Source organism: Oncorhynchus mykiss, chromosome 8, assembly GCF_057628025.1.
Source record: "Oncorhynchus mykiss isolate SJ-2025 chromosome 8, ASM5762802v1, whole genome shotgun sequence".
NCBI classification, from domain to species: domain Eukaryota; kingdom Metazoa; phylum Chordata; class Actinopteri; order Salmoniformes; family Salmonidae; genus Oncorhynchus; species Oncorhynchus mykiss.
In genome coordinates, this window is record NC_143029.1 from 20907770 (window position 1) to 20932596 (window position 24827).

The window sequence follows — 24827 nt, forward strand, 5'->3', positions numbered from 1 at the left end:
CATTTTTATGGACATGAATTCACCAGTACTGCATCTTCTAGCATGTGTTTCCATGTGCATACTTGTTCGGTTCCGTCTTCTTTTCGGTCTGGGGTTTTAACGGTTTTGAATTGCTGTTCATACCCAGCATCATCATAACCATGAGAGAATGAGAGGATTCTTAAAGGGGAGACTGTTGGTACCACAAGTCTCCATTTCACTACCACAGAAAATAACAACTCTTCACTGACAGACTGTTTGTGGATTGACAATTTCTAACCTATACTTCTCCTCAAACAAGTCAACCTGTGTGAGTCAGTCTTTGTGGTGTCTTGCATCATGGAGCACTGTCATTATGTTTATACCACATGCTGCAATGTAATATAGAGAAAGCATTATGTTGGACATATCGACATATCGATGGTATGGAATAAGGATCATGGTAGTATACATACACACCACTAGATGTATGTGGTTTAGGTGAGCAGAGAGCAGCTTGTCAGGTGTAAGCATTATGAGTACACAATAAAGATATTGTGCAGTGTGTTGTGTTGTCTTGAAAACTCTCAATGCATTATGGGTCTCTTTGGTTATGGCTCAGTGCACTGAATGTCACTTTTTATTCATGTTTTTCTCACCATGTTAAGATACACAGTTAATTCTGTAGTTGCAGGGATGTTTGCAGAGGAAAAAGAACCAGTTGCTAAAGTAGAGGACGAAGAAGAAGATGAAGACGAGGATGAGGAGGATGAGGAAGAAGTGGAAGATTATGATGAGGATGAGGATGAAGAAGAAGAGGAGAATGAGGATGAGGTTGAAGGGGAAGAAGATGAGGATGAAGAAGAAGCTGATGATGAGGATGAGGAAGAAGATGAAGAAGAGGACAAGGAAGCAGCAGCTGAGGTTGAGATAGATGAGGATGATGATGGTGATGATGATGATGATGATGATGATGAAGAGTATGAAGAGTATGAGGCTCCCATTCTGATTGATGTTGATGACACAGAGACAGAAGCTTCTGAAACCAAGGATGCCAGTGCTGAAGTCACAGAGGATGCTCCTGCTTCTACTGCAAATGACAACGACGATGACGATTATGGTAAAGAGGAGGAAATTGATGTCACAGAAGATGTTGTTTATGACATCCAGGACGATGACATTGACATTGTTGCAGAACAAATAGATGCTGTTGCCTCTTCTGCAGATGATGATGATGAGGATAAAGATGATGAGGAAGATGATAGCATAGATGATGACAAAACAGATGATGATGCTAAACCCTTTGACCTAGAAGATGACGATGATGACGATGATGATATCAAGGTCAATCTTGCTGATAGTGAGGGTATTGATATCTCAGACACATTAGCTGAGGATACAACTGATGACTCTACAGATAGTTTAGAGGACACTGATGATGACGATGATGACATTGTCAATGAGGACAGTGGTGCCATCGTTGATTCAGTTGACAAAACAATGGAGGATTCAGGTGAGACTGTTTGTGACGTCGCAGACATTTCTGGTGACACAGCATATGATGATGATGAGGGGAAGGATGCAGCTGAAGTGATCGGCAAAGATGATGACATCACACCAGAAGCCTTTGATAGTTCTGCTCCTGAGGAAGATGATCTATCCAAGCATGAAGAAGAGGATGATGATGATGGCATTGATGACCTTCTTTTGACAGGTATTGAGCAGTAACTTTCATTCCGCTGATGTTTCATCATCATGTGTAGTACTGTCCATGAGAAGGTAATAACATTCATGCATTATCAACTAACTGGTCAGAATTAAAACTAGCTGTATGTTTCAGATGGTACGTTATTGATTTTACCATTAATTATTTATGCTGCACTCAAATCTGATATACAGTATAGATAAGAGATCAAATGAGTCTGAATAGTCCACACTTTTTGCAGATCCATAATAGAACAATCTGCCTTGAAACTTAAGCTTTCTCTGAGTCACATTATACAGAATCACAAAGATACCTTTTTTACCCATGAGTGATGGTTGGTGATGTACTTAACACATGTACTTATGTATTGTTCCTTGTAACAAGGCCTTAAATCATATTGATACATTCAGTAGGAATTATTACCTTACGACTGCCCATGATATTCTTAATGGCATAAATTATGATATTTGACAAATATAATATACAGTACAGTATGTAAGGAAGCCCAATGATGGAAGGATGGAAGACGCATGAATAGCGTGATGTAATAGTACACTTGATTTGTATATTGGTTTTGTAATTGTCAACCAGAGTGGCCCAGGTAGACAGTAAATACTTCTGTTCCTCAATACACAATGAAATTACACTTTTCAATGACACTCCAGTACAAAGAAGATGGTGGTTATGGGGTGATAGGATTTGTTGTCCCTCTGTAGCAAGGCTTGTGTGGATGGAATTTGATCCAGAATGGTGCCTCCACAACAAACCAGGAAAAATGACAAGACATGAATGATTTCATGACACACATTGTTTAATGTTCTAGTTTAGAAAAATGACTTGGTTTAGAATAATGTTGGTCTTATTTCCAGATGATACACTGGTTAGGTTTGGCAACGGACCAACCTAGACATGAATATTGATGAAATCAGGCGAGGAGGTGTGTGTGGCCGTGCATGTTCTGGGGGTTGTGATGGAGATCCCCGTCTTCATACTGGGTAGATCAGAAGGTAGCATCTGCTGTTGCTCTGTAGGGTTGCCAGCCCAGTACCTCTGTAAGGCAGGGGGTACCAGAGGCAGTTTTCATGTGTGAACTTGACACTCATCAAGCTCCTGTAGCTAGTTACATCCTCCGGGAAGTCGGTCAAGGGCTTGTGATTTCTCACAGTTCAGTTTTGGCTACAGTCCATTTTTTTCCATCAGCAGTTGAGGTAGTGGTGGTTTATGTAGGAAGTGATGTAGAAGCAATAGTATTGGCACTGTTTTTTTTTATGATATTGAAATGCATTTATCATTCGTCATCTTATATCATATTTGTATACCACCAGATTACTCACCACATGCACAGCTTTCACTAATATGTCACCATAGCCTTGCTTTGATAGTTAGTAATAGTTTAATAGTTAGTAGTACTATCGCATCAGTAGATTACTAATGGTGCCGGCTTGATTAAAGATACTTAGTTTCTGCCTTCTTTGTAAATCTGTTGAATCTTGAATTTGTTATGTAAATGTGTTGCTTAGTTAATAGAGCATGGTGCTTGCAACGCCAGGATTGTGGGTTCAATTCCCATGGGGGACCAGTGTGGAGAAACATTTTATGAAATGTATGCACTCACTAAGTCGCTCTGAATAAGAGTGTCTACTAAAACGTAAAATAGAATTGGCTAAACTTAAACGTTATCATTCAATGTACCAGCGCTCAACGGTAAGTCTGTTCATATTGAAGCTCTCATTATTTGAATGGCAAAAGATGCCATTCATCCGATCAATATGCCTTCGTAATATGCTGCCAACATTTGATTTTCTGATATAACTAATTGCATGCATTACAGTAACGCCACCTGTTGAAGAAACAATAACCACACTTTCTGAAGAGGCTAAAGAGACTGAAGTAGAGGACAAGACAGAAGAGATCCAAGGTGAAAACTTCCCATCATGCCATGCTTCTCTCACTCTTAGAGTTCAAATGGGTACCAAATGTTGTGTAACATACTGATGTTAGTACCAAATTAATCCATTGAAAGTCAGCATGACCCTTACAATGACTGGGTAATATCCCCTAATGCAAAATTAGGTTCCTCATTGATGTATTGAAACCTGGCAAAGCTATTCAGTTGCAGCTGTGAGTATATTCACAGAGATCATCCCTCCAGAAGCACCAGAAGAGGAGGAGGAGGAGACTGAGGAACCATCTGCTGAACCAGAGCTGACAATAGAGGAAGCTTTGGAAGAAGAGGTAGAGCCCGAATCCAAGGAGGAGGTAGAACCCATCACTGATACCAAGGAAGAGGAGGAGAAGGTAGCACCAGAGCATGAACTTGAGGAGGTGGTGGTAGCAGCATTGCCTGAAGCCGAGGAGGAAGATGAGGTAGCTCCTGAGCCCAAGGAGGAAGTAGAACCTGCAGTCAAAGGTAAATAAAAAGAGTGGGACGATGCTAGACACAGTCTGAGTGTTTGAATAGATGTGGGTGAGGTAAGGTAAGGATAGGGAGAGAGAGAGTAGAGTATGAGGAGCAGGGAGGTGGGAGAGGAGAGGAAAGCCTTAGGCTAATTCTTTGATCTCTCTCCGTCTTCTCCATTACTCATTTTCCCATCTGTTCCTTTTTATCAATATTATGCTGGCATGCCTGCATGAGACTATCTCAGACTGTGCCACTCACTATACTCTAGAGTTCCTTGGCTGTCCCCATAGGAGAACCCTTTGAAGAACCATTTTTGGTTCCAGGGTTTTACATGGAACCCAAAAGGGTTATCCTATGGAGATAGCCAAAGAACCCTTCTGGAACCTTTTTTTTCTAAGAGTGTACCATAGAGAATGTTCAATGGTCTTTATTTCTGGATGGAGTTTATTTCTTTACCCTTTCAGCTTCAGTTCACCGCGAAAGCTAAAGGTCAACATCATCCTAATAGGCTAATGAAAATATGACAAGAAAATTATCCCCTCACAAATACGTGAATCAAACATTTGTCAGAATTATATAAAAGCTATGTACAGTATGTATGCATTCCGTTGAGGTACCTCAGCTTGAAATTCCTTATTATCTGCTCTGGTAGATAAAAATATAATCATTTTTATATGGCTGAGTTGTGATCGAAGGAATGTTATTGCTGCTTGATGTGCCATGTTTACTCTAAGAGGCTTGGCACATGTTTTTCCCTCCAGTGATATTGTGCATTATACAGAATGGTCATGGTCACATTTAAACAGAACAGCTGAAGCATCCAACTACTTGAACATATTTGTTGTATTCTGTTTTATCATTCAGGACACTCATTTTTATTGGATTTCTTTTTTTTAATTTAACCTTTATTTAACTCAGCACACGGTCAAGATATCATTCCATCCTCAATGTTTTGGAATTGCCATTGCCAATTGTGTTTACGTTTGGAGACATGCTATGAATTTTTTTTATTTTTATTTCACCTTTATTTAACCAGGTAGGCTAGTTGAGAACAAGTTCTCATTTACAACTGCGACCTGGCCAAGATAAAGCATAGCAATGTGAACAGACAACAACACAAAGTTACACATGGAGTAAACAATAAACAAGTCAATAACAGTAGAAAAAAAAGAGTCTATATACATTGTGTGCAAAAGGCATGAGGAGGTAGGCGAATAATTACAATTTAGCAGATTAACACTGGAGTGATAAATGATCAAATTGTCATGTGCAGGTAGAGATACTGGTGTGCAAAAGAGCAGAAAAGTAAATAAATAAAAACAGTATGGGGATGAGGTAGGTAAATTGGGTGGGCTATTTACCGATGGACTATGTACAGCTGCAGCGATCGGTTAGCTGCTCAGATAGCAGATGTTTAAAGTTGGTGAGGGAGGTAAAAGTCTCCAACTTCAACGATTTTTGCAATTCGTTCCAGTCACAGGCAGCAGAGAACTGGAAGGAAAGGCGGCCAAATGAGGTGTTGGCTTTAGGGATGGTCAGTGAGATACACCTGCTGGAGCGCGTGCTACAGGTAGGTGTTGCAATCGTGACCAGTGAACTGAGATAAGGCGGAGCTTTACCTAGCATGGACTTGTAGATGACCTGGAGCCTGTGGGTCTGGCGATGAATATGTAGCGAGGACCAGCCGACTAGAGCAGACAGGTCACAGTGGTGGGTGGTATAAGGTACTTTAGTAACAAAACGGATGGCACTGTGATAAATTGCATCCAGTTTGCTGAGTAGAGTATTGGAAGCTATTTTGTAGATGACATCGCCGAAGTCGAGGATCGGTAGGATAGTCAGTTTAACTAGGATAAGTTTGGCGGCGTGAGTGAAGGAGGCTTTGTTGCGGAATAGAAAGCCGACTCTAGATTTGATTTTAGATTGGAGATGTTTGATATGAGTCTGGAAGGAGAGTTTACAGTCTAGCCAGACACCTAGGTACTTATAGATGTCCACATATTCTAGGTCGGAACCATCCAGGGTGGTGATGCTAGTCAGGCGTGCGGGTGCAGGCAGTGAACGGTTGAAAAGCATGCATTTGGTTTTACTAGCGTTTAAGAGCAGTTGGAGGCCACGGAAGGAGTGTTGTATGGCATTGAAGCTCGTTTGGAGGTTAGATAGCACAAGGAAGGGCCAGAAGTATACAGAATGGTGTCGTGTGCGTAGAGGTGGATCAGGGAATCGCCCGCAGCAAGAGCAACATCATTGATATATACAGAGAAAAGAGTCGGCCCGATAATTGAACCCTGTGGCACCCCCATAGAGACTGCCAGAGGACCGGACAACATGCCCTCCGATTTGACACACTGAACTCTGTCTGCAAAGTAGTTGGTGAACCAGGCAAGGCAGTCATTAGAAAAACCGAGGCTACTGGGTCTGCCGATAAGAATATGGTGATTGAAAGAGTCGAAAGCCTTGGCCAGGTCGATGAAGACGGCTGCACAGTACTGTCTTTTATCGATGGCGGTTATGATATCGTTTAGTACCTTGAGCGTGGCTGAGGTGCACCCGTGACCGGCTCGGAAACCAGATTGCACAGCGGAGAAGGTACGGTGGGATTCAAGATGGTCAGTGATCTGTTTGTTGACTAGGCTTTCGAAGACCTTAGATAGGCAGGGCAGGATGGATATAGGTCTGTAGCAGTTTGGGTCCAGGGTGTCTCCCCCTTTGAAGAGGGGGATGACTGCGGCAGCTTTCCAATCCTTGGGGATCTCAGACGATATGAAAGAGAGGTTGAACAGGCTGGTAATAGGGGTTGCGACAATGGCGGCGGATAGATTCAGAAATAGAGGGTCCAGATTGTCAAGACCAGCTGATTTGTACGGGTCCAGGTTTTGCAGCTCTTTCAGAACATCTGCTATCTGGATTTGGGTAAAGGAGAAGCTGGGGAGGCTTGGGCGAGTAGCTGCGGGGGGGGCGGAGCTGTTGGCCGAGGTAGGAGTAGCCATGAGGAAGGCATGACCAGCCGTTGAGAATTGCTTGTTGAAGTTATCGATTTTCATTATCTAATCTGCAATGGTAGGGAAATGTGACGTGACAGAAGATGAAATAACTGCCATTGTGGCAAAGTATGTAGATTCCTGTGGGTTTTAAGAGCAAAACTATATACAGTGCCTAGCGAAAGTATTCGGCCCCCTTGAACTTTGCGACCTTTTGCCACATTTCAGGCTTCAAACATAAAGATATAAAACTGTATTTTTTTGTGAAGAATCAACAACAAGTGGGACACAATCATGAAGTGGAACGACATTTATTGGATATTTCAAACTTTTTTAACAAATCAAAAACTGAAAAATTGGGCGTGCAAAATTATTCAGCCCCCTTAAGTTAATACTTTGTAGCGCCACGTTTTGCTGCGATTACAGCTGTAAGTCGCTTGGAGTATGTCTCTATCAGTTTTGCACATCGAGAGACTGACATTTTTTCCCATTCCTCCTTGCAAAACAGCTCGAGCTCAGTGAGGTTGGATGGAGAGCATTTGTGAACAGCAGTTTTCAGTTCTTTCCACAGATTCTCGATTGGATTCAGGTCTGGACTTTGACTTGGCCATTCTAACACCTGGATATGTTTATTTTTGAACCATTCCATTGTAGATTTTGCTTTGTGTTTTGGATCATTGTCTTGTTGGAAGACAAATCTCCATCCCAGTCTCAGGTCTTTTGCAGACTCCATCAGGTTTTCTTCCAGAATGGTCCTGTATTTGGCTCCATTGTGCAATATACGACTGATTGTTGTCCTATGGACAGAGTCTCCCACCTCAGCTGTAGATCTCTGCAGTTCATCCAGAGTGATCATGGGCCTCTTGGCTGCATCTCTGATCAGTCTTCTCCTTGTATGAGCTGAAAGTTTAGAGGGACGGCCAGGTCTTGGTAGATTTGCAGTGGTCTGATACTCCTTCCATTTCAATATTATCGCTTGCACAGTGCTCCTTGGGATGTTTAAAGCTTGGGAAATCTTTTTGTATCCAAATCCGGCTTTAAACTTCTTCACAACAGTATCTCGGACCTGCCTGGTGTGTTCCTTGTTCTTCGTGATGCTCTCTGCGCTTTTGACGGACCTCTGAGACTATCACAGTGCAGTTGCATTTATACGGAGACTTGATTACACACAGGTGGATTGTATTTATCATCATTAGTCATTTAGGTCAACATTGGATCATTCGGAGATCCTCACTGAACTTCTGGAGAGAGTTTGCTGCACTGAAAGTATAGGGGCTGAATAATTTTGCACGCCCAAGTTTTCAGTTTTTGATTTGTTTAAAAAGTTTGAAATATCCAATAAATGTCGTTCCACTTCATGATTGTGTCCCACTTGTTGTTGATTCTTCACAAAAAAATACAGTTTTATATCTTTATGTTTGAAGCCTGAAATGTGGCAAAAGGTCGCAAAGTTCAAGGGCCGAATACTTTCGCAAGGCACTGTACCCAGATTACCCCAGAGTCATTGTTTTACGTCACTGCAGCGGAATTGACGCGCTATCTTACGTAAAATAATGCCCCAGAGTAGCATAGAGAAGTGCAATTGGAAATTGTGACCTTGGGACGACAAGGATCTATCTGAGCATAGTTCTGAGACATTGAGCATTAACTTTTCCACATCCCAGATCTTTAAACTGTATTGTAGTGAATTCTTCTTTCATAAAACATTAAGGTCCTCACCTTAAAGGTACCTCAAGTGCAGAGTATCAAAATTCGTAGACATTTGCAAATCCGTTTTTTTTAGGGGGGTGCAAACACAGATAGAACCTTATGGTTCTGAAATCTGGGTTCAGCCAAAAGATTCCATCTGGCACAGAATGTTACAATTATTTATAATTCAATAGAAAAGTACAGACATTTAATTATGTAATAAAGAGAATATATTTCCTTCTTTCTAATCACATCATCAAATATATTAATTCATTTTTATCACACATTTGTTAAAGCGATAGTTCACTAAAATGACAAATACACAATATCCTATGGAGAACTAGCAATGTTGCTAAAGCTTAGCTCTGGATGAGTAAACTGATATATTTTTCTGGTCTCTGACACCCGAAGTCAGTAAACTACTTGATAGTTATCAGTCAATTGCGGTATGTTTCCAATGCACCTTAAACATGCTCTAAGGCTCCTGTATGTATTTGTTTTTACCATAAAGAGCTTAAGTGGTGGCTATTCTTTTGAAAAAGTGGTGAAAAAAATCTAAGAAATTGCAAAAGAAACGATAGCCTATGTTGTGAATAATCAAGGACTTGGGACTATAAGGTTCTATCTGCAAAATGTATGGTTTTGAACTAATTTGTATTTTTCACGTCCCAAATCTTAGAGCTGTTTTGTGACATCTTGTCAAATATAACCTTATTGTTCCAAGGTCTCTAAATGACAGTGTAGCTCCCACAAGGCTTAGGGCCGTAGTGAGCTCTGAGGTCTAGATGTACACACCATAGAGGCTGGAGACAAATCCACAGGATTGCATAGGAGCCAATCCTCCTGTGGGAGAGGAAGAGGACGCAGTCTGCACAGTCACAGTCCCTACAGTATGCAAAGGCAAAACAGGATCAATAGTATGAGAGAGATTCCGAGTAATGATGGCCTTTGATGCAAACACTTGTTGCATGCTACTGGATGATGATCTGATGGCATGACTTTCATTATATTTAAGGTCAATGGCATTGCCTCTCAAGCTATTTTGAATGATCAAGTCAAGTAGGATGTGTAAGTGCCAAATTCTAGCAATTGTTAAAGATATTTTTTGTTTAGAAACATTTGCATAATTTATAAGCCATAGAAAATCATCCATACCACCACAGTATTTGTTATTGTCAGTGAGGCACAAATACAGAAATACACTATGTCAGCATTTCCCAAACGTGGCTGCCATTGAAATGTGGTCCCTTGAGAAAATCTATCATTTTAAAATGTTTTACTTTGCATTGGTACAATATATGCAATCAATTCAACAAAGGGTGTTTTACCCTGTTAGAATACACATGGATTTCATTATTATGTGTTGAGGCAACCTGGGGTAGGGTGGACATTTGTAAATATAATCACATAGCGATTCTTTCATGTTAATTTGGAGAGTAGAAAAAGGCTGGGAACTCCTGCCCTATTGCCCCCATGATGCACTAGATGGGAGCCTAGGTTCTGAATCTACACAGTGAACATCCTAACAGGAACTTCCTGTAGGCTAGCCTGAGAGGAACCACTCCCCTGTGCTCCTGCTGCTGTCTTAGAAACATGACATCATAACACTGATGATGTACTGTCCATTCTCATATAGCTCATGCCAACATGGACTTTGTAGAGATGGACTTAGCTTCCATACATGTATACATTTAGATCGTGTAGGGCTGAAATGATTGACACCCTTGATAAAGATGAAGAAGAATGACTGTAATGTATGAAATAATTTATTCAAATGTTGAGCTATGTTGTGTGCAAACAAAATGGGAAATTAAATGATGTTAAACTAATACAATTGCTCAGAGAAAGAGATGATGTTTAACAAGTCATTATTTTTTTCTCAGAAGTAGGGGTCAAAAGGATTGACAACCCTGTTTTCAATAGCTTTAAATACCTGCAAGGATAACAGCACTGAGCCTTTTTCTCAAATGTTTTATGAGTTTAGAGATCACATTGGGAGGGATCTTAGACCATTCCTCCATACAGAATCTTTCTAGATCCTTGATATCCTTTCGTCTGCACTTATGGACTGACCTCCTCAATTCAAACCACAGGCTTTCAATAGGTTTCAAGTCCGGAGACTGAGATGGCCATTGGAAAATGTAGATTTTGTGGCCAATGAACCATTTCTTTGTGGATGTGAATGTGGTTATTGTCTTGCTGGAAGATCCACCTGCAGCAAAGTTTCAGCCTCTTGGCAGAGGCACCCAGGTTTTTGGTTAAAATATCCTGGTACTGGCTAAAGTTCATGATGTTTTTGATCTTAATAAATTCTCTGTTGTTTGTGTATGAAATCTTGCCAATATTGTACGTCACTAAGAATGATCATATTTATTTTCCATTTATAAGAAAGGTGAAATCTTAATGTTATTTATAATTTAAATGTTACTATATTTAAAAAGCATTTCAGATATGTCAAGCCCTATTGCCCCACTTTTCTTGAATAGGAAAAACATTATATTTGATTTTTCATATTTCATAATATTTGTACATGAGCTCGTGTCCTCAAAAGTGATTAGACCAGCAATTGAAATCCATTTTTAACCAGAAAGGTGAGTTCCAGACCTTTCTAAAACTATGCAACATTACCAGTCATTGTTTATGGCCATCTCATGGCCATCTCATTGCCCTATCATTTAACAAGAGACCAGTGGAAGCAAAATAGCCCGATAACACCAAAGATCCACCACCATATTTTACAGTAGGTGTGGAATTATTTTCTGCTCATGCATTCTCATTTAGACACCAAACCCACCACTGGTGTGTGTGACCAAAGAGATCTATTTTCCTGTCATCCAACAAATGTAAAAGCATTGGGGTTTGCTAAACTGCACTGGCACTTGGATTGGAACCAATGTTTTGGCCAAATTACATGACAATAGATCTCTTTGGTCACACACACCAGTGGTGGGTTTGGTGTCTAAATGAGAATGCATGAGCAGAAAATAACCCCACACCTACTGTAAAATATGGTGGTGGATCTTTGGTGTTATCGGGCTATTTTGCTTCCACCGGTCCTGGGGCCCTTGTTAAGGTCAACGGCATCATGAATTTTACCCAGTTCCAGGATATTGTATCCAAAAACCTTGTTTCCGGGTTGCCAAAATCCATAAAGAAATGGTTAATTGGCCACAAAATCAACATTTTGCAATGGCCATCTCAGTCTCTGGACTGAAAACATCTGGTTTGAATTGAAGAAGGCAGTCAATAAGTGCAGATGAAGGATATCAAGGATCTGGAAGGATTCTGCATGGAGGAATGGTCTAAAATCCCTCCCAATGTGTTCTCCAACTCATTAAACATTTTAGAAAAGGCTCAGTGCCGTTATCCTCATAAGGTGATGTATTGAACACAGAGAATACTACAGAATATTTCTGACCCCTAACTTTTAGAGACAAAAAAGCATTACTTATTAAACAAAATATTTTTCTCTGAGCAATTGCATTAGTATAAAGTAACATCATTTCTCATTGTTTTTGCATAAAATATGTCAATAATTTCGAACTCCTGCTGGCAATACTCTTATACACTAAGTGCAGTTGGCCACTTACAGTGTACTGTAGGAGTTATTAATTCTCTTCAGAATCCGAGGACACCTTGCCACAGCAAAAAGTATTATGTTAAAGTCTGTGGAACAGATTTTTCGTCTGTCTCGTGAAGCGGTTTGGCCTTAAGCCTCGGAACAGGTTTGGTTGACAACTGTTTCTTTTTGTCATGTCTTGCACAATCTTTGTCTCTCCTCAAACTGAATAGTGTCCAACTGAGCATCTATTGCATATGTTATTTTGTGTTTGTATCTGGCTGAGAAAGAAGAACACTGTTCAGACTACAGTATGAGTAATAACATATATTTTAATTTGATAGAATGGGAAACTACACTACAGTGCCTTGCGAAAGTATTCGGCCCCCTTGAACTTTGCGACCTTTTGCCACATTTCAGGCTTCAAACATAAAGATATAAAACTGTATTTTTTTGTGAAGAATCAACAACAAGTGGGACACAATCATGAAGTGGAACGACATTTATTGGATATTTCAAACTTTTTTAACAAATCAAAAACTGAAAACTTGGGCGTGCAAAATTATTCAGCCCCTTTACTTTCAGTGCAGCAAACTCTCTCCAGAAGTTCAGTGAGGATCTCTGAATGATCCAATGTTGACCTAAATGACTAATGATGATAAATACAATCCACCTGTGTGTAATCAAGTCTCCGTATAAATGCACCTGCACTGTGATAGTCTCAGAGGTCCGTTAAAAGCGCAGAGAGCATCATGAAGAACAAGGAACACACCAGACAGGTCCGAGATACTGTTGTGAAGAAGTTTAAAGCCGGATTTGGATACAAAAAGATTTCCCAAGCTTTAAACATCCCAAGGAGCACTGTGCAAGCGATAATATTGAAATGAGTATCAGACCACTGAAAATCTACCAAGACCTGGTCGTCCCTCTAAACGTTCAGCTCATACAAGGAGAAGACTGATCAGAGATGCAGCCAAGAGGCCCATGATCACTCTGGATGAACTGCAGAGATCTACAGCTGAGGTGGGAGACTCTGTCCATAGGACAACAATCAGTCGTATATTGCACAAATCTGGCCTTTATGGAAGAGTGGCAAGAAAGCCATTTCTTAAAGATATCCATAAAAAGTGTTGTTTAAAGTTTGCCACAAGCCACCTGGGAGACACACCAAACATGTGGAAGAAGGTGCTCTGGTCAGATGAAACCAAAATTGAACTTTTTGGCAACAATGCAAAACGTTATGTTTGGCGTAAAAGCAACACAGCTGAACACACCATCCCCACTGTCAAACATGGTGGTGGCAGCATCATGGTTTGGGCCTGCTTTTCTTCAGCAGGGACAGGGAAGATGGTTAAAATTGATGGGAAGATGGATGGAGCCAAATACAGGACCATTCTGGAAGAAAACCTGATGGAGTCTGCAAAAGACCTGAGACTGGGATGGAGATTTGTCTTCCAACAAGACAATGATCCAAAACATAAAGCAAAATCTACAATGGAATGGTTCAAAAATAAACATATCCAGGTGTTAGAATGGCCAAGTCAAAGTCCAGACCTGAATCCAATCGAGAATCTGTGGAAAGAACTGAAAACTGCTGTTCACAAATGCTCTCCATCCAACCTCACTGAGCTCGAGCTGTTTTGCAAGGAGGAATGGGAAAAAATGTCAGTCTCTCGATGTGCAAAACTGATAGAGACATACCCCAAGCGACTTACAGCTGTAATTGCAGCAAAAGGTGGCACTACAAAGTATTAACTTAAGGGGGCTGAATAATTTTGCACGCCCAATTTTTCAGTTTTTGATTTGTTAAAAAAGTTTGAAATATCCAATAAATGTCGTTCCACTTCATGATTGTGTCCCACTTGTTGTTGATTCTTCACAAAAAAATACAGTTTTATATCTTTATGTTTGAAGCCTGAAATGTGGCAAAAGGTCGCAAAGTTCAAGGGGGCCGAATACTTTCGCAAGGCACTGTATATATTGATATATCTATTTACTCTATACTTTTATATTTACTAATGGATCAGTGATATCTTTACTAATGGATCAGTGATATATTTACTAATGGATCGATCAGTGATATATTTACTAATGGATCAGTGATATATTTACTAATGGATCAGTGATATATATACTAATGGATCAGTGATATATTTACTAATGGATCGATCAGTGATATATTTACTAATGGATCGATCAGTGATATATATACTAATGGATCAGTGATATATTTACTAATGAATCGATCAGTGATATATTCCAGAAAGGATCCAGAAAGGGAGCTGATTGTGACATCATGATCTTCTAGTTTTATTGTCCTGTTTTGTCCTACAGCCCTAAAGCATGCTTTACATGTTGACATTTATTCTCCAGCATTCGTGTTCAAACTGCAAAAGGAGGATAAGACTGAAACAATTAAACCTCCACCTTTTGAAATATATTTCTCTTGGAATCCCTGATGATTTCAATCAGGATAAAGAGAAATGCTTTGTTTTATCAGCTTATACATTACAAACAGAAAAAAACAAGATAAAGGAATAATTGTTTAATAACACAGATCATGTACTTGACCGCAGGGCTGAATAGAATCAAGGAAGGAATTAGCATTTTTGGCTAAAAGCTTTCAAATGAGATCAGTCTCAATGTCCCCGAAAGCATCAGAGAAGCAGCTCCAAATTTGATTTCTGCAGCATGATCTTTTGATTTACACAAATTGGAAGTATTGTGGTATCCTTATATTATATTTCCCCACTGATTATGGCCTCAAGCACTATGGCAACCACCATTATTTTTCTGTTATTTGCAACTTTGTCAATGGATGCTAGATTCAGCTGCATAGGTTTGCTGTGAAAATCCTATCTCTCAAGTGAAAGGTTACTGTTTAATCAAAATGTGTCACATTAATTCTGACAAATTCAAGCAATTCAGATTTCTAATAAAGCTGTCATATTTGCATCCTGTAACTTACACTTGCCACTTTTCAAATTAATTTCAGTCGTAACCTTTAGATTTATGAATGCACAATGTAAACACTACAGTACAAGAGATCTGACTTTTAATGAAGGAAACATGCGTATTGTCAGTTCAGAAAATCCCCTTTTTGTTTGAATATTGATTTTCTGAGGAGAAAAATCACCCTCTTGGTCGAATAATTAATTATATTCTTTGTTTGTGATTCACCTAACTTCTCTCCCCCCTGCTATTGAAGCATGTCACTACAGGTCTTTTATGAGGATATATTTGTATGACATCAAAGGAAAAGAGCTCCATCTTACATTTATGTTGATTGATTATTTAGAAGAGGGTTTAGTATACCAGACCATTTGGCTGTTTACATATTTATTTGTATTGATCAGTGAATCAATTTCTTTTTCAGAGATAAAGGTCCAGCAAGCTGCTACTCCTGCACATCAAGGTATATCAACAGCCTTGTCGGTTATTGATCTGAACAGGGGCGCAACTTTCACTGGGGACAGGGGGGACATGTCCCCCCCCCCCCCCCCCCCCCATTCTGAAATGTCATTTTTGTCCCCCCCAGTTTTATCACTGGAATGTGATACAAAACGAGGCAAAAGTGTGCTTTAGGACCATGCGGATGCCTCCAAGTGGTCGGGTAGGCTGTTTGGAGTGTTTATTTAAAAAATGCACTTCTAAAACCAAAGTTGCACCCCTGCATCTGAATATCAAATAAATATAACAAATAAATAGTGACATGTAAATACAAAGATCTATCGTAAAGCTTAAAGCTGTGCATTCCATTTTACAGTAGTGTGCCCTTGTATGCATTCATCAAAACCAAAAGAACCTGAAAGTGAGCCAGCGGAGGAAAAAGGTATTGGTATACCGCTAATAGATCAATATCATGCATGGTTGTGGAGAAGTGAGAGCTGTTCATTACCAACCCCTTCATATATTTATCACCCTTTTGGCTGACCTTATTTCTGTGAGTAGGGCTGTGTTCCCGTATGGGTCAAATGTATTTGTATAGGACAACTATTGGAGTGATTATTTCTGCTTAATGTAGCCTTGAATGTAGAACTGGCTGACATAAAAGTGTCTTATGACTTTTAGAGGATGCCTACATGTAGTAGACTTAACACCTTTTTCTGCTTCTGACTTATTGGGCTATTGGCAACACTTAAAACGTTGGTTTAATGATATCAGTGTTATAAGTTCCATTTATGGCTTAAATGTTATTGTAGACATACTAACTATCAAGTAATCTAAAGTCATTGCTACAACTTGACCCATATGTGCTGCAGGGTTGCAGTGTTTCCACCAAACATAGGTTAATAAAAGTTCAGTAGTGAGTAACTCCCCAGTAACTCAATTTTGACTTATGGTTTGCATTTCTTTGGTTTTGCTTCTCAAAGTCGCCATCTAGTGGAGAAGTTTAGATAAGCCATGCATTAGGGTGCGATTCTCTAATGGCTGGTATATATCTGTGTCATATGTAGCTAAACATGTCAAGAGGAAAGTAGCCAAGCAAGGTATGTTAGAGTCACTTTATCCTTCATGTGGTTAGGAATAGCAGCACAGTAGTGCATCGCTTCATGCTCCCCAAGGAGGGTGTTGGTTGCTGTTGAAGTAAGATCTTATATAGAAGTAGAGGAATGAAAAGCCCTTAACAGGCACTAAACAGCACTAAGGCACTCTTAATGTGTAACTGCACCATATAGAAAGTACCATAAAATGTGATAATCCATGTATACTGCTGTGCCAGTGATGATGTTCTCACTTTTGTTGCCTGCTGTATATTTATAGAAGCAGCTCTTCTATTAACATAACCATCTTAATTGCAATTTTGGAGAAAATGCTCAGTGGAAGTTTTCAGATAAAGTGTGGTTTGGTGTATTACCATGTTTGTAACTGGGAGCATGTGGAGACCTTAGAGAACATGGCTGTATTGAACCTTGCCTCAATAGGCATAATACTGGCCCCTGCTGTTTGAAAAGGGGGCAAATCTACATTGGTAACAGATATAGAGCCCTCAAAGGCAACTCTGGACCTTGAAGCCAGTTCCACTGCATTCATTGTTCCTCTCTAATCAGAGACTGATTTAGACCTGGGACACCAGGTGGGTGCAATTCATTTAATTACCAGGTAGAACAGAAAACGAGCAGGCTTCAGACCTCGTAGGGTAATAATTGAATGCACCTGATATAGAGTATGTATCCTACACACATCTCTATACAATGTGTCAATGTGTTTTCTATTTGATAGCTCTATGCTAGATATGCACATGACATGAGCATTGCATGATACAGTATGCACTCTGAGTTGTTGACTTTGTAGTGTCTCAAGCATGGTGTAAGAGAAAAGGTTTAGGCAATCAAAGTGAACACTGGTCTGTAACAATTTCATATTAGATGAGTCTGAGAGTATTTTAAAATGAACTAATAATATACATTTACATATACAACTTTCTGACTTGTTTGACCATAACCATTTCCTCATCCACAGCTAAAAAGGCCACTCCTGACCAGAAGAGTATGTGTTGTGAAGCTGATATTTCATGTTGCTTTGAATGTAGCTTTGAAAGTAGCTTAGAGCCTAGAGAGGTTTGACGAACCAATTCAATCTTAGTGCAAAGCTGTTCATCTTTAAAGGGGTAGAATCTTTAATTCACTTCCAGTTTGATCAGAAATCTTTTTAAAGTTAAAGATGAAACAGAGATTGAATTGTAGATTCTTGATGGTTTATCCGCTTCACCGTTTAGCCACATTTGTCTGAAGTAGTTAGCTGTACAGTATGATTATGCCAATTATAATCTTAGCTATTGCAATTTTCAAACATTTTACATTTTCAGTAATTTTTCTGTAATATGGTGTTATTTTAAAACAGCTATACATTCAAATCAAATCCAAATCAAATCAAATGTTATTGGTCACATACACATGGTTAGCAGATGTTAATGAGAGTGTAGCGAACAGTGTAGTTCCGACAGTGTAGTAATATCTAACAAGTAATCTAACAATTCCACAACAACCACCTAATCACACACATCTAAAGGGGTGGAATAAGATTATGTACATATAAATATATGGATGAGCGATGACCGAGAGACATAGGCAAGATGCAATAGATGGTATAAAATACAGTAAATACATATGAGATGAGTATGTAAGATATATATTAAAGTGGCATTATTAAAGTGACTAGTGATCAGATTTATTAAAGTGGCCAATGATTCCTGAATGTGTTCTCTAAAAGTTTGGCATTCAGCTTTGGCATAAAACTATAGCACTAAGCAAGAATGTGTATACAATGTTCTCTTGTGTCATGTATTCTGTGTTCATTTTCAGAGGCCCCTAAAAAGGAACCAGCGGTGAGAACTAAGAGAGGTACTGTTGGAAAACAATGTATTTTCTGTACATTTACTGTGTACTTCAATGATGATAATACATCATATTAGGTAATGCAGAAACATGCTGAAGGTAGTAGTTGCTCTATTTATCAATCTTATTGATATACAATCATATTGTTCTGTGATTTTTTTTCTATTATAAAGAACGAGACATGTGCAAGCCAGTTGAGAACACAAAAAGGAGAGGTAGGACTAATCTTCCTTTTCAGCTTATTATCACATCTCTGAAAGACAAATGTTTCATCTTGAGGAGATGGTTGCAATTTTTTAATATTTCTTTAAGTTGAATGGCAAGTACAGTACAAGTTGAATGGCAATAGCCTACTATATTGTTTGTATTTGAAATGAAGAACAGATTTACACACAAGTGAAATGCTGTTTGCAAGTTATTTGAATAAAACAAAACGCAACAATGAATAAATGAAAAATATTCTAAGATTGCTTTGCCCCTTTGAATGTGTGGTTGAACATCTCTCTGTAACTCCTCTAACAATGTCATTGAACCAGAGGTTGCAAGGCAATTGGAGTTGGAAGAGGCGATCAGAAAGAGAGGTACAGTATTTTTAAATACAGTACAGGCCCAAGTTGAATGACTTAGCTGTATATATGTATAAAGGATATATAAACTATATATTCAATGATTTGTCAATGCCCCTGAGCAGTACAGTGCAGAACAGTACAGACTTCGATGTAGTTTGATGGATACAGAACAAAATACTCAGTCATAAAAGGTATTCTTTTCCCAGTGTCTTACAATTCATGAAAAGACACACATAGCACTCACTGCTTAAAGAAAGTAAATCGTCCGGTTTTAAACTGACCAGTTTTATTGAATTCAAATCAGTCAAATATGTGTGGAGATCACCCTCTTCTCCTCAGTTCTCCTAGTAGGGAGAGTAAGGTCTTTAGAGTGGCTGAGGTGGAAAAATACTTTAAAGTCACCTATCAGATGTAACCCCGCTGTGCCATTCCCTTTCCCTCCTTAGAACTCAGACTTAAAAAGGAAGAGAAGGAGAAGTCCACAAAGAAAGGTAACTCAGTCATGCATTAATTAAAGCTTTTTTTAAAGAGTCAGAGTCTGTACCAGGACTTGTGTCATGTTTGTCCAACACCTCACGTCTTTATTTCTGTCCTCTTTTTATCATATTATCAGATTCTCAACATGTAGATGCGGGGGTACCTGCACCTGCACCAGGTAAATGTGTCTTCTTCATGGTACCGTTCAGATAGCACTGTCTCATCTTAGGACACATGGCAATACGAGGGAACATCCAGTAGACAAGAATCAGACCACATTTTGAGTATGTTGTCTTTCTATCATGTACATTGAAACACTATTTCAAGCAACAGATTATTCAATACATTGACATTTCATAGCATGCATGTTCTGTATGAATGTGTGATGTTGTATGTTGTAGTTCCCACCTGTCAACCCACACCAGTCTACTGGCCATCATCACCTCCTGGCTGGTATCGTAAGTATGCACTAACGCTCTGAAGCACCTCCTAAATATACTGTATAACAATAGTAATAATAATAATAACTTTATTATTTGCTTCATACATATTCATATCAGTGGTAATTGTTGTTATGTATACTGCATGTCACTCTTCTATTACAGTAATAATACCATCCTTAATACATTCCTTAATATGTCCTGTATATGTCTACTATAATACGTTGTGTGTATGTTCCGTATATGTCCTGTATAATCCAGTATAATATGTCCTGTATATATCCTGTATATGTCCAGTATATATCCTGTATATGTCCAGTATAAAATGTCCTTTAAATATCCTGCATTTGTCCAGTAAAATATGTCCTGTATATGTTCTGTATAATTTCTCCTGTTTATGTTCTGTACATGTCCAGTGTAATATGTCCTGTAAATATCCTGTATATGTTCCGTATAATATGTCCTGTATATGTCCAGTATATTTCCAGTATATTATGTCCTGTATATGTCCAGTATAATATATCCTATATAGTATATCCAGTATAATATATCCTGTATAATATGTCCAGTATAATATGTCCAGTATATTTCAAGTATATTATGTCCTGTATATGTCCAGTATAATATATCCTATATAGTATATCCAGTATAATATATCCTGTAAAATATGTCCAGTATAATATGTCCAGTATAATATATCCTGTATATTTCCAGTATAATATGTCCTGTATATGTCCAGTATAATATATCCTGTATATTTCCAGTATAATATGTCCTGTATATGTCCAGTATAATATGTCCTGTATATGTCCAGTATAATGTGTCCAGTATAATGTGTCCTGTATATGTCCAGTATTATATGTCCTGTATATGTCCAGTGTAATATGTCCTGTATATGTCCAGTATTATATGTCCTGTATATGTCCAGTATATTATGTCCAGTATAATACGTCCAGTATAATATGTCTACTATAATATGTCCTGTATATGTCCAGTATAATATGTCCAGTATAATATGTCCTGTATATGTCCAGTATAATATGTCCTGTACATGTCCAGTATAATATGTCCTGTATAATATGTCTACTATAATATGTCCTGTACATGTCCAGTATAATATGTCCTGTATAATATGTCTACTATAATATGTCCTGTATATGTCCAGTATAATATGTCCAGTATAATATGTCCAGTATAATACGTCCAGTATAATATGTCTACTATAATATGTCCTGTATATGTCCAGTATAATATGTCCAGTATAATATGTCCTGTATATGTCCAGTATAATATGTCCTGTACATGTCCAGTATAATATGTCCTGTATATGTCCAGTATAGTATGTCCTGTATATGTCCAGTATAATATGTCCAGTATAATATGTCCAGTATAATATGTCCTGTATATGTCCAGTATAATATGTCCTGTATATGTCCAGTATAATATGTCCTGTATATGTCCAGTATAATATGTCCAGTATAATATGTCCTGTATATGTCTACTATAATATGTCCTGTATATGTCCAGTATAATATGTCCTGTATATGTCCAGTATAATATGTCCTGTATATGTCCAGTATAATACGTCCAGTATAATACGTCCAGTATAATATGTCCAGTATAATATGTCCTGTATATGTCCAGTATAATATGTCCTGTATATGTCCAGTATAATACGTCCAGTATAATATGTCTACTATAATATGTCCTGTATATGTCCAGTATAATATGTCCAGTATAATATGTCCTGTATATGTCCAGTATAATACGTCCAGTATAATATGTCTACTATAATATGTCCTGTATATGTCCAGTATAATATGTCCAGTATAATATGTCCTGTATATGTCCAGTATAATACGTCCAGTATAATATGTCCTGTATATGTCCAGTATAATATGTCCTGTATATGTCCAGTATAATATGTCCTGTATATGTCCAGTATAATATGTCCTGTATATGTCCAGTATAATATGTCCTGTATATGTCTACTATAATATGTCCTGTATATGTCCAGTATAATACGTCCAGTATATGTCCAGTATAATATGTCCTGTATATGTCCAGTATAATACGTCCAGTATAATATGTCCTGTATATGTCCAGTATAATACGTCCAGTATAATATGTCCTGTATATGTCCAGTATAATACGTCCAGTATAATATGTCCTGTATATGTCCAGTATAATACGTCCAGTATAATATGTCCTGTATATTTCCAGTATAATACGTCCAGTATAATATGTCCTGTATATGTCCAGTATAATATGTCCTGTATATGTCTACTATAATATGTCCTGTATATGTCCAGTATAATACGTCCAGTATAATACGTCCAGTATAATATGTCCTGTATATGTCCAGTATAATATGTCCTGTACATGTCCAGTATAATATGTCCTGTATATGTCCAGTATAATATGTCCTGTATATGTCCAGTATAATATGTCCTGTATATGTCTACTATAATATGTCCTGTATATGTCCAGTATAATACGTCCAGTATAATACGTCCAGTATAATATGTCCAGTATAATATGTCCTGTATATGTCCAGTATAATATGTCCTGTATATGTCCAGTATAATACGTCCAGTATAATATGTCTACTATAATATGTCCTGTATATGTCCAGTATAATATGTCCAGTATAATATGTCCTGTATATGTCCAGTATAATACGTCCAGTATAATATGTCTACTATAATATGTCCTGTATATGTCCAGTATAATATGTCCAGTATAATATGTCCTGTATATGTCCAGTATAATATGTCCTGTACATGTCCAGTATAATATGTCCTGTATATGTCTACTATAATATGTCCTGTATATGTCCAGTATAATATGTCCTGTACATGTCCAGTATAATATGTCCTGTATATGTCTACTATAATATGTCCTGTATATGTCCAGTATAATATGTCCAGTATAATATGTCCTGTATATGTCCAGTATAATATGTCCAGTATAATATGTCCTGTATATGTCCAGTATAATATGTCCTGTATATGTCCAGTATAATATGTCCAGTATAATATGTCCAGTATAATATGTCCTGTATATGTCCAGTATAATATGTCCTGTACATGTCCAGTATAATATGTCCAGTATAATATGTCCAGTATTATATGTCCTGTATATGTCCAGTATAATATGTCCTGTATATGTCCAGTATAATACGTCCAGTATAATATGTCTACTATAATATGTCCTGTATATGTCCAGTATAATATGTCCAGTATAATATGTCCTGTATATGTCCAGTATTATATGTCCTGTATATGTCCAGTATAATATGTCCAGTATAATATGTCCTGTATATGTCCAGTATAATATGTCCTGTACATGTCCAGTATAATATGTCCTCTATATGTCCAGTATAATATATCCAGTATATGTCCAGTATAATATGTCCAGTATAATATGTCCTGTATATGTCCTGTATAATACGTCCAGTATAATATGTCTACTATAATTTGTCCTGTATATGTCCAGTATAATATGTCCAGTATAATATGTCCAGTATAATATGTCCTGTATATTTCCAGTATAATATGTCCTGTATATGTCCAGTATAATATGTCCTGTATAATACGTCCAGTATAATATGTCTACTATAATTTGTCCTGTATATGTCCAGTATAATATGTCCAGTATAATATGTCCTGTATATTTCCAGTATAATATGTCCTGTATATGTCCAGTATAATATGTCCTGTACATGTCCAGTATAATATGTCCAGTATAATATGTCCTGTATATGTCCAGTATAATATGTCCTGTATAATACGTCCAGTATAATATGTCTACTATAATATGTCCTGTATATGTCCAGTATAATATGTCCAGGTTAATATATCCTGTTTATGTCTAGTATAATATATCCTGTATATGTCCAGTATAATATATCCTGTATATGTCCAGTATAGTATGTCCTTCTCAAACTTGACTGAAAATAATCAATTTATCTTCCAGTGCATCACATATTCACAGACAATCCATTCCCACCTACAACTATGACAGGTATTTGGTATTATTTTAATAATTTTCAATTAGGTAATTAATTGCTAACATTAACACTATTTAAATGTGTCTGACATGTCTGCAGAGCTCTGTGTTGTAATTATGGCCAGGAGTTCATCCTGAGCATATAACTAGACCAATAAAACCTCAGATCCCTAGTTACTAGGTTATCTACTTCACAGCCTTTTCCACACCCACCATTTACTGTACATATTTAGGATCTTAATTTGAGCCAATGTTCTATAGCAGGAAAATAATATTGCAGTAACAGGAAATTAGAATTATTATATAGATTACAATTCATGTACATTTTTGTAAGGGTTGGTGCCTTTACATAAGGGAAAATCCACTCTGAAATTTCAAAGTGGAAATTGCAAACTTCAGAAGCCTTTTTTTAAACCAAAACACAATAAACTACAAGTTTGAAATGTCCTTCATTGCAACAATGTTCTCCTGCAACAGGGTGATCAAATTAAGATTCTACATCTGTATGTCTTTATGTCCTTGTATAGGTTTCTAATTATTATCTCTTGGTAAACATTGATGTATTGTTAACGATAACCATTTTGAAAATACTAAAGATCTCCATCTTTAAGTTGCTCTGCCCAATGTCCCTTTATTGTTCTATTGTGTCAGTAGCTCCTCTAGTTACATTTCCCAGCAGTTTCCTGGTGTTTCTCACCG

General features: G+C 37.9%; 1 protein-coding gene across 50 annotated transcripts in view; it reads left to right on the forward strand.

Moving 5' to 3' along the window:
• LOC110529565 (uncharacterized) overlaps positions 1 to 24827 on the forward strand; it is an 83493-nt gene that overhangs the window by 26468 nt on the left and 32198 nt on the right. For 12 of the 50 annotated variants that reach the window (XM_090242844.1, XM_090242866.1, XM_090242869.1 and 9 more), the window contains 14 exons: positions 647 to 1672; positions 3495 to 3581; positions 3816 to 4073; positions 15670 to 15708; positions 16060 to 16125; positions 16751 to 16783; positions 17757 to 17783; positions 18599 to 18637; positions 18805 to 18846; positions 19168 to 19212; positions 19647 to 19691; positions 19814 to 19855; positions 20079 to 20135; positions 24096 to 24143. In XM_090242844.1, coding sequence (XP_090098970.1) covers positions 647 to 1672; positions 3495 to 3581; positions 3816 to 4073; positions 15670 to 15708; positions 16060 to 16125; positions 16751 to 16783; positions 17757 to 17783; positions 18599 to 18637; positions 18805 to 18846; positions 19168 to 19212; positions 19647 to 19691; positions 19814 to 19855; positions 20079 to 20135; positions 24096 to 24143 — 1854 coding nt within the window. Of the gene's footprint in view, positions 1 to 646; positions 1673 to 3494; positions 3582 to 3800; positions 4074 to 15669; positions 15709 to 16059; positions 16126 to 16750; positions 16784 to 17756; positions 17784 to 18598; positions 18638 to 18804; positions 18847 to 19167; positions 19213 to 19646; positions 19692 to 19813; positions 19856 to 20078; positions 20136 to 24095; positions 24144 to 24827 lie in introns of all 50 variants that reach the window. The other 38 variants (XM_090242860.1, XM_090242863.1, XM_090242870.1 and 35 more) reach the window with 9 other exon arrangements.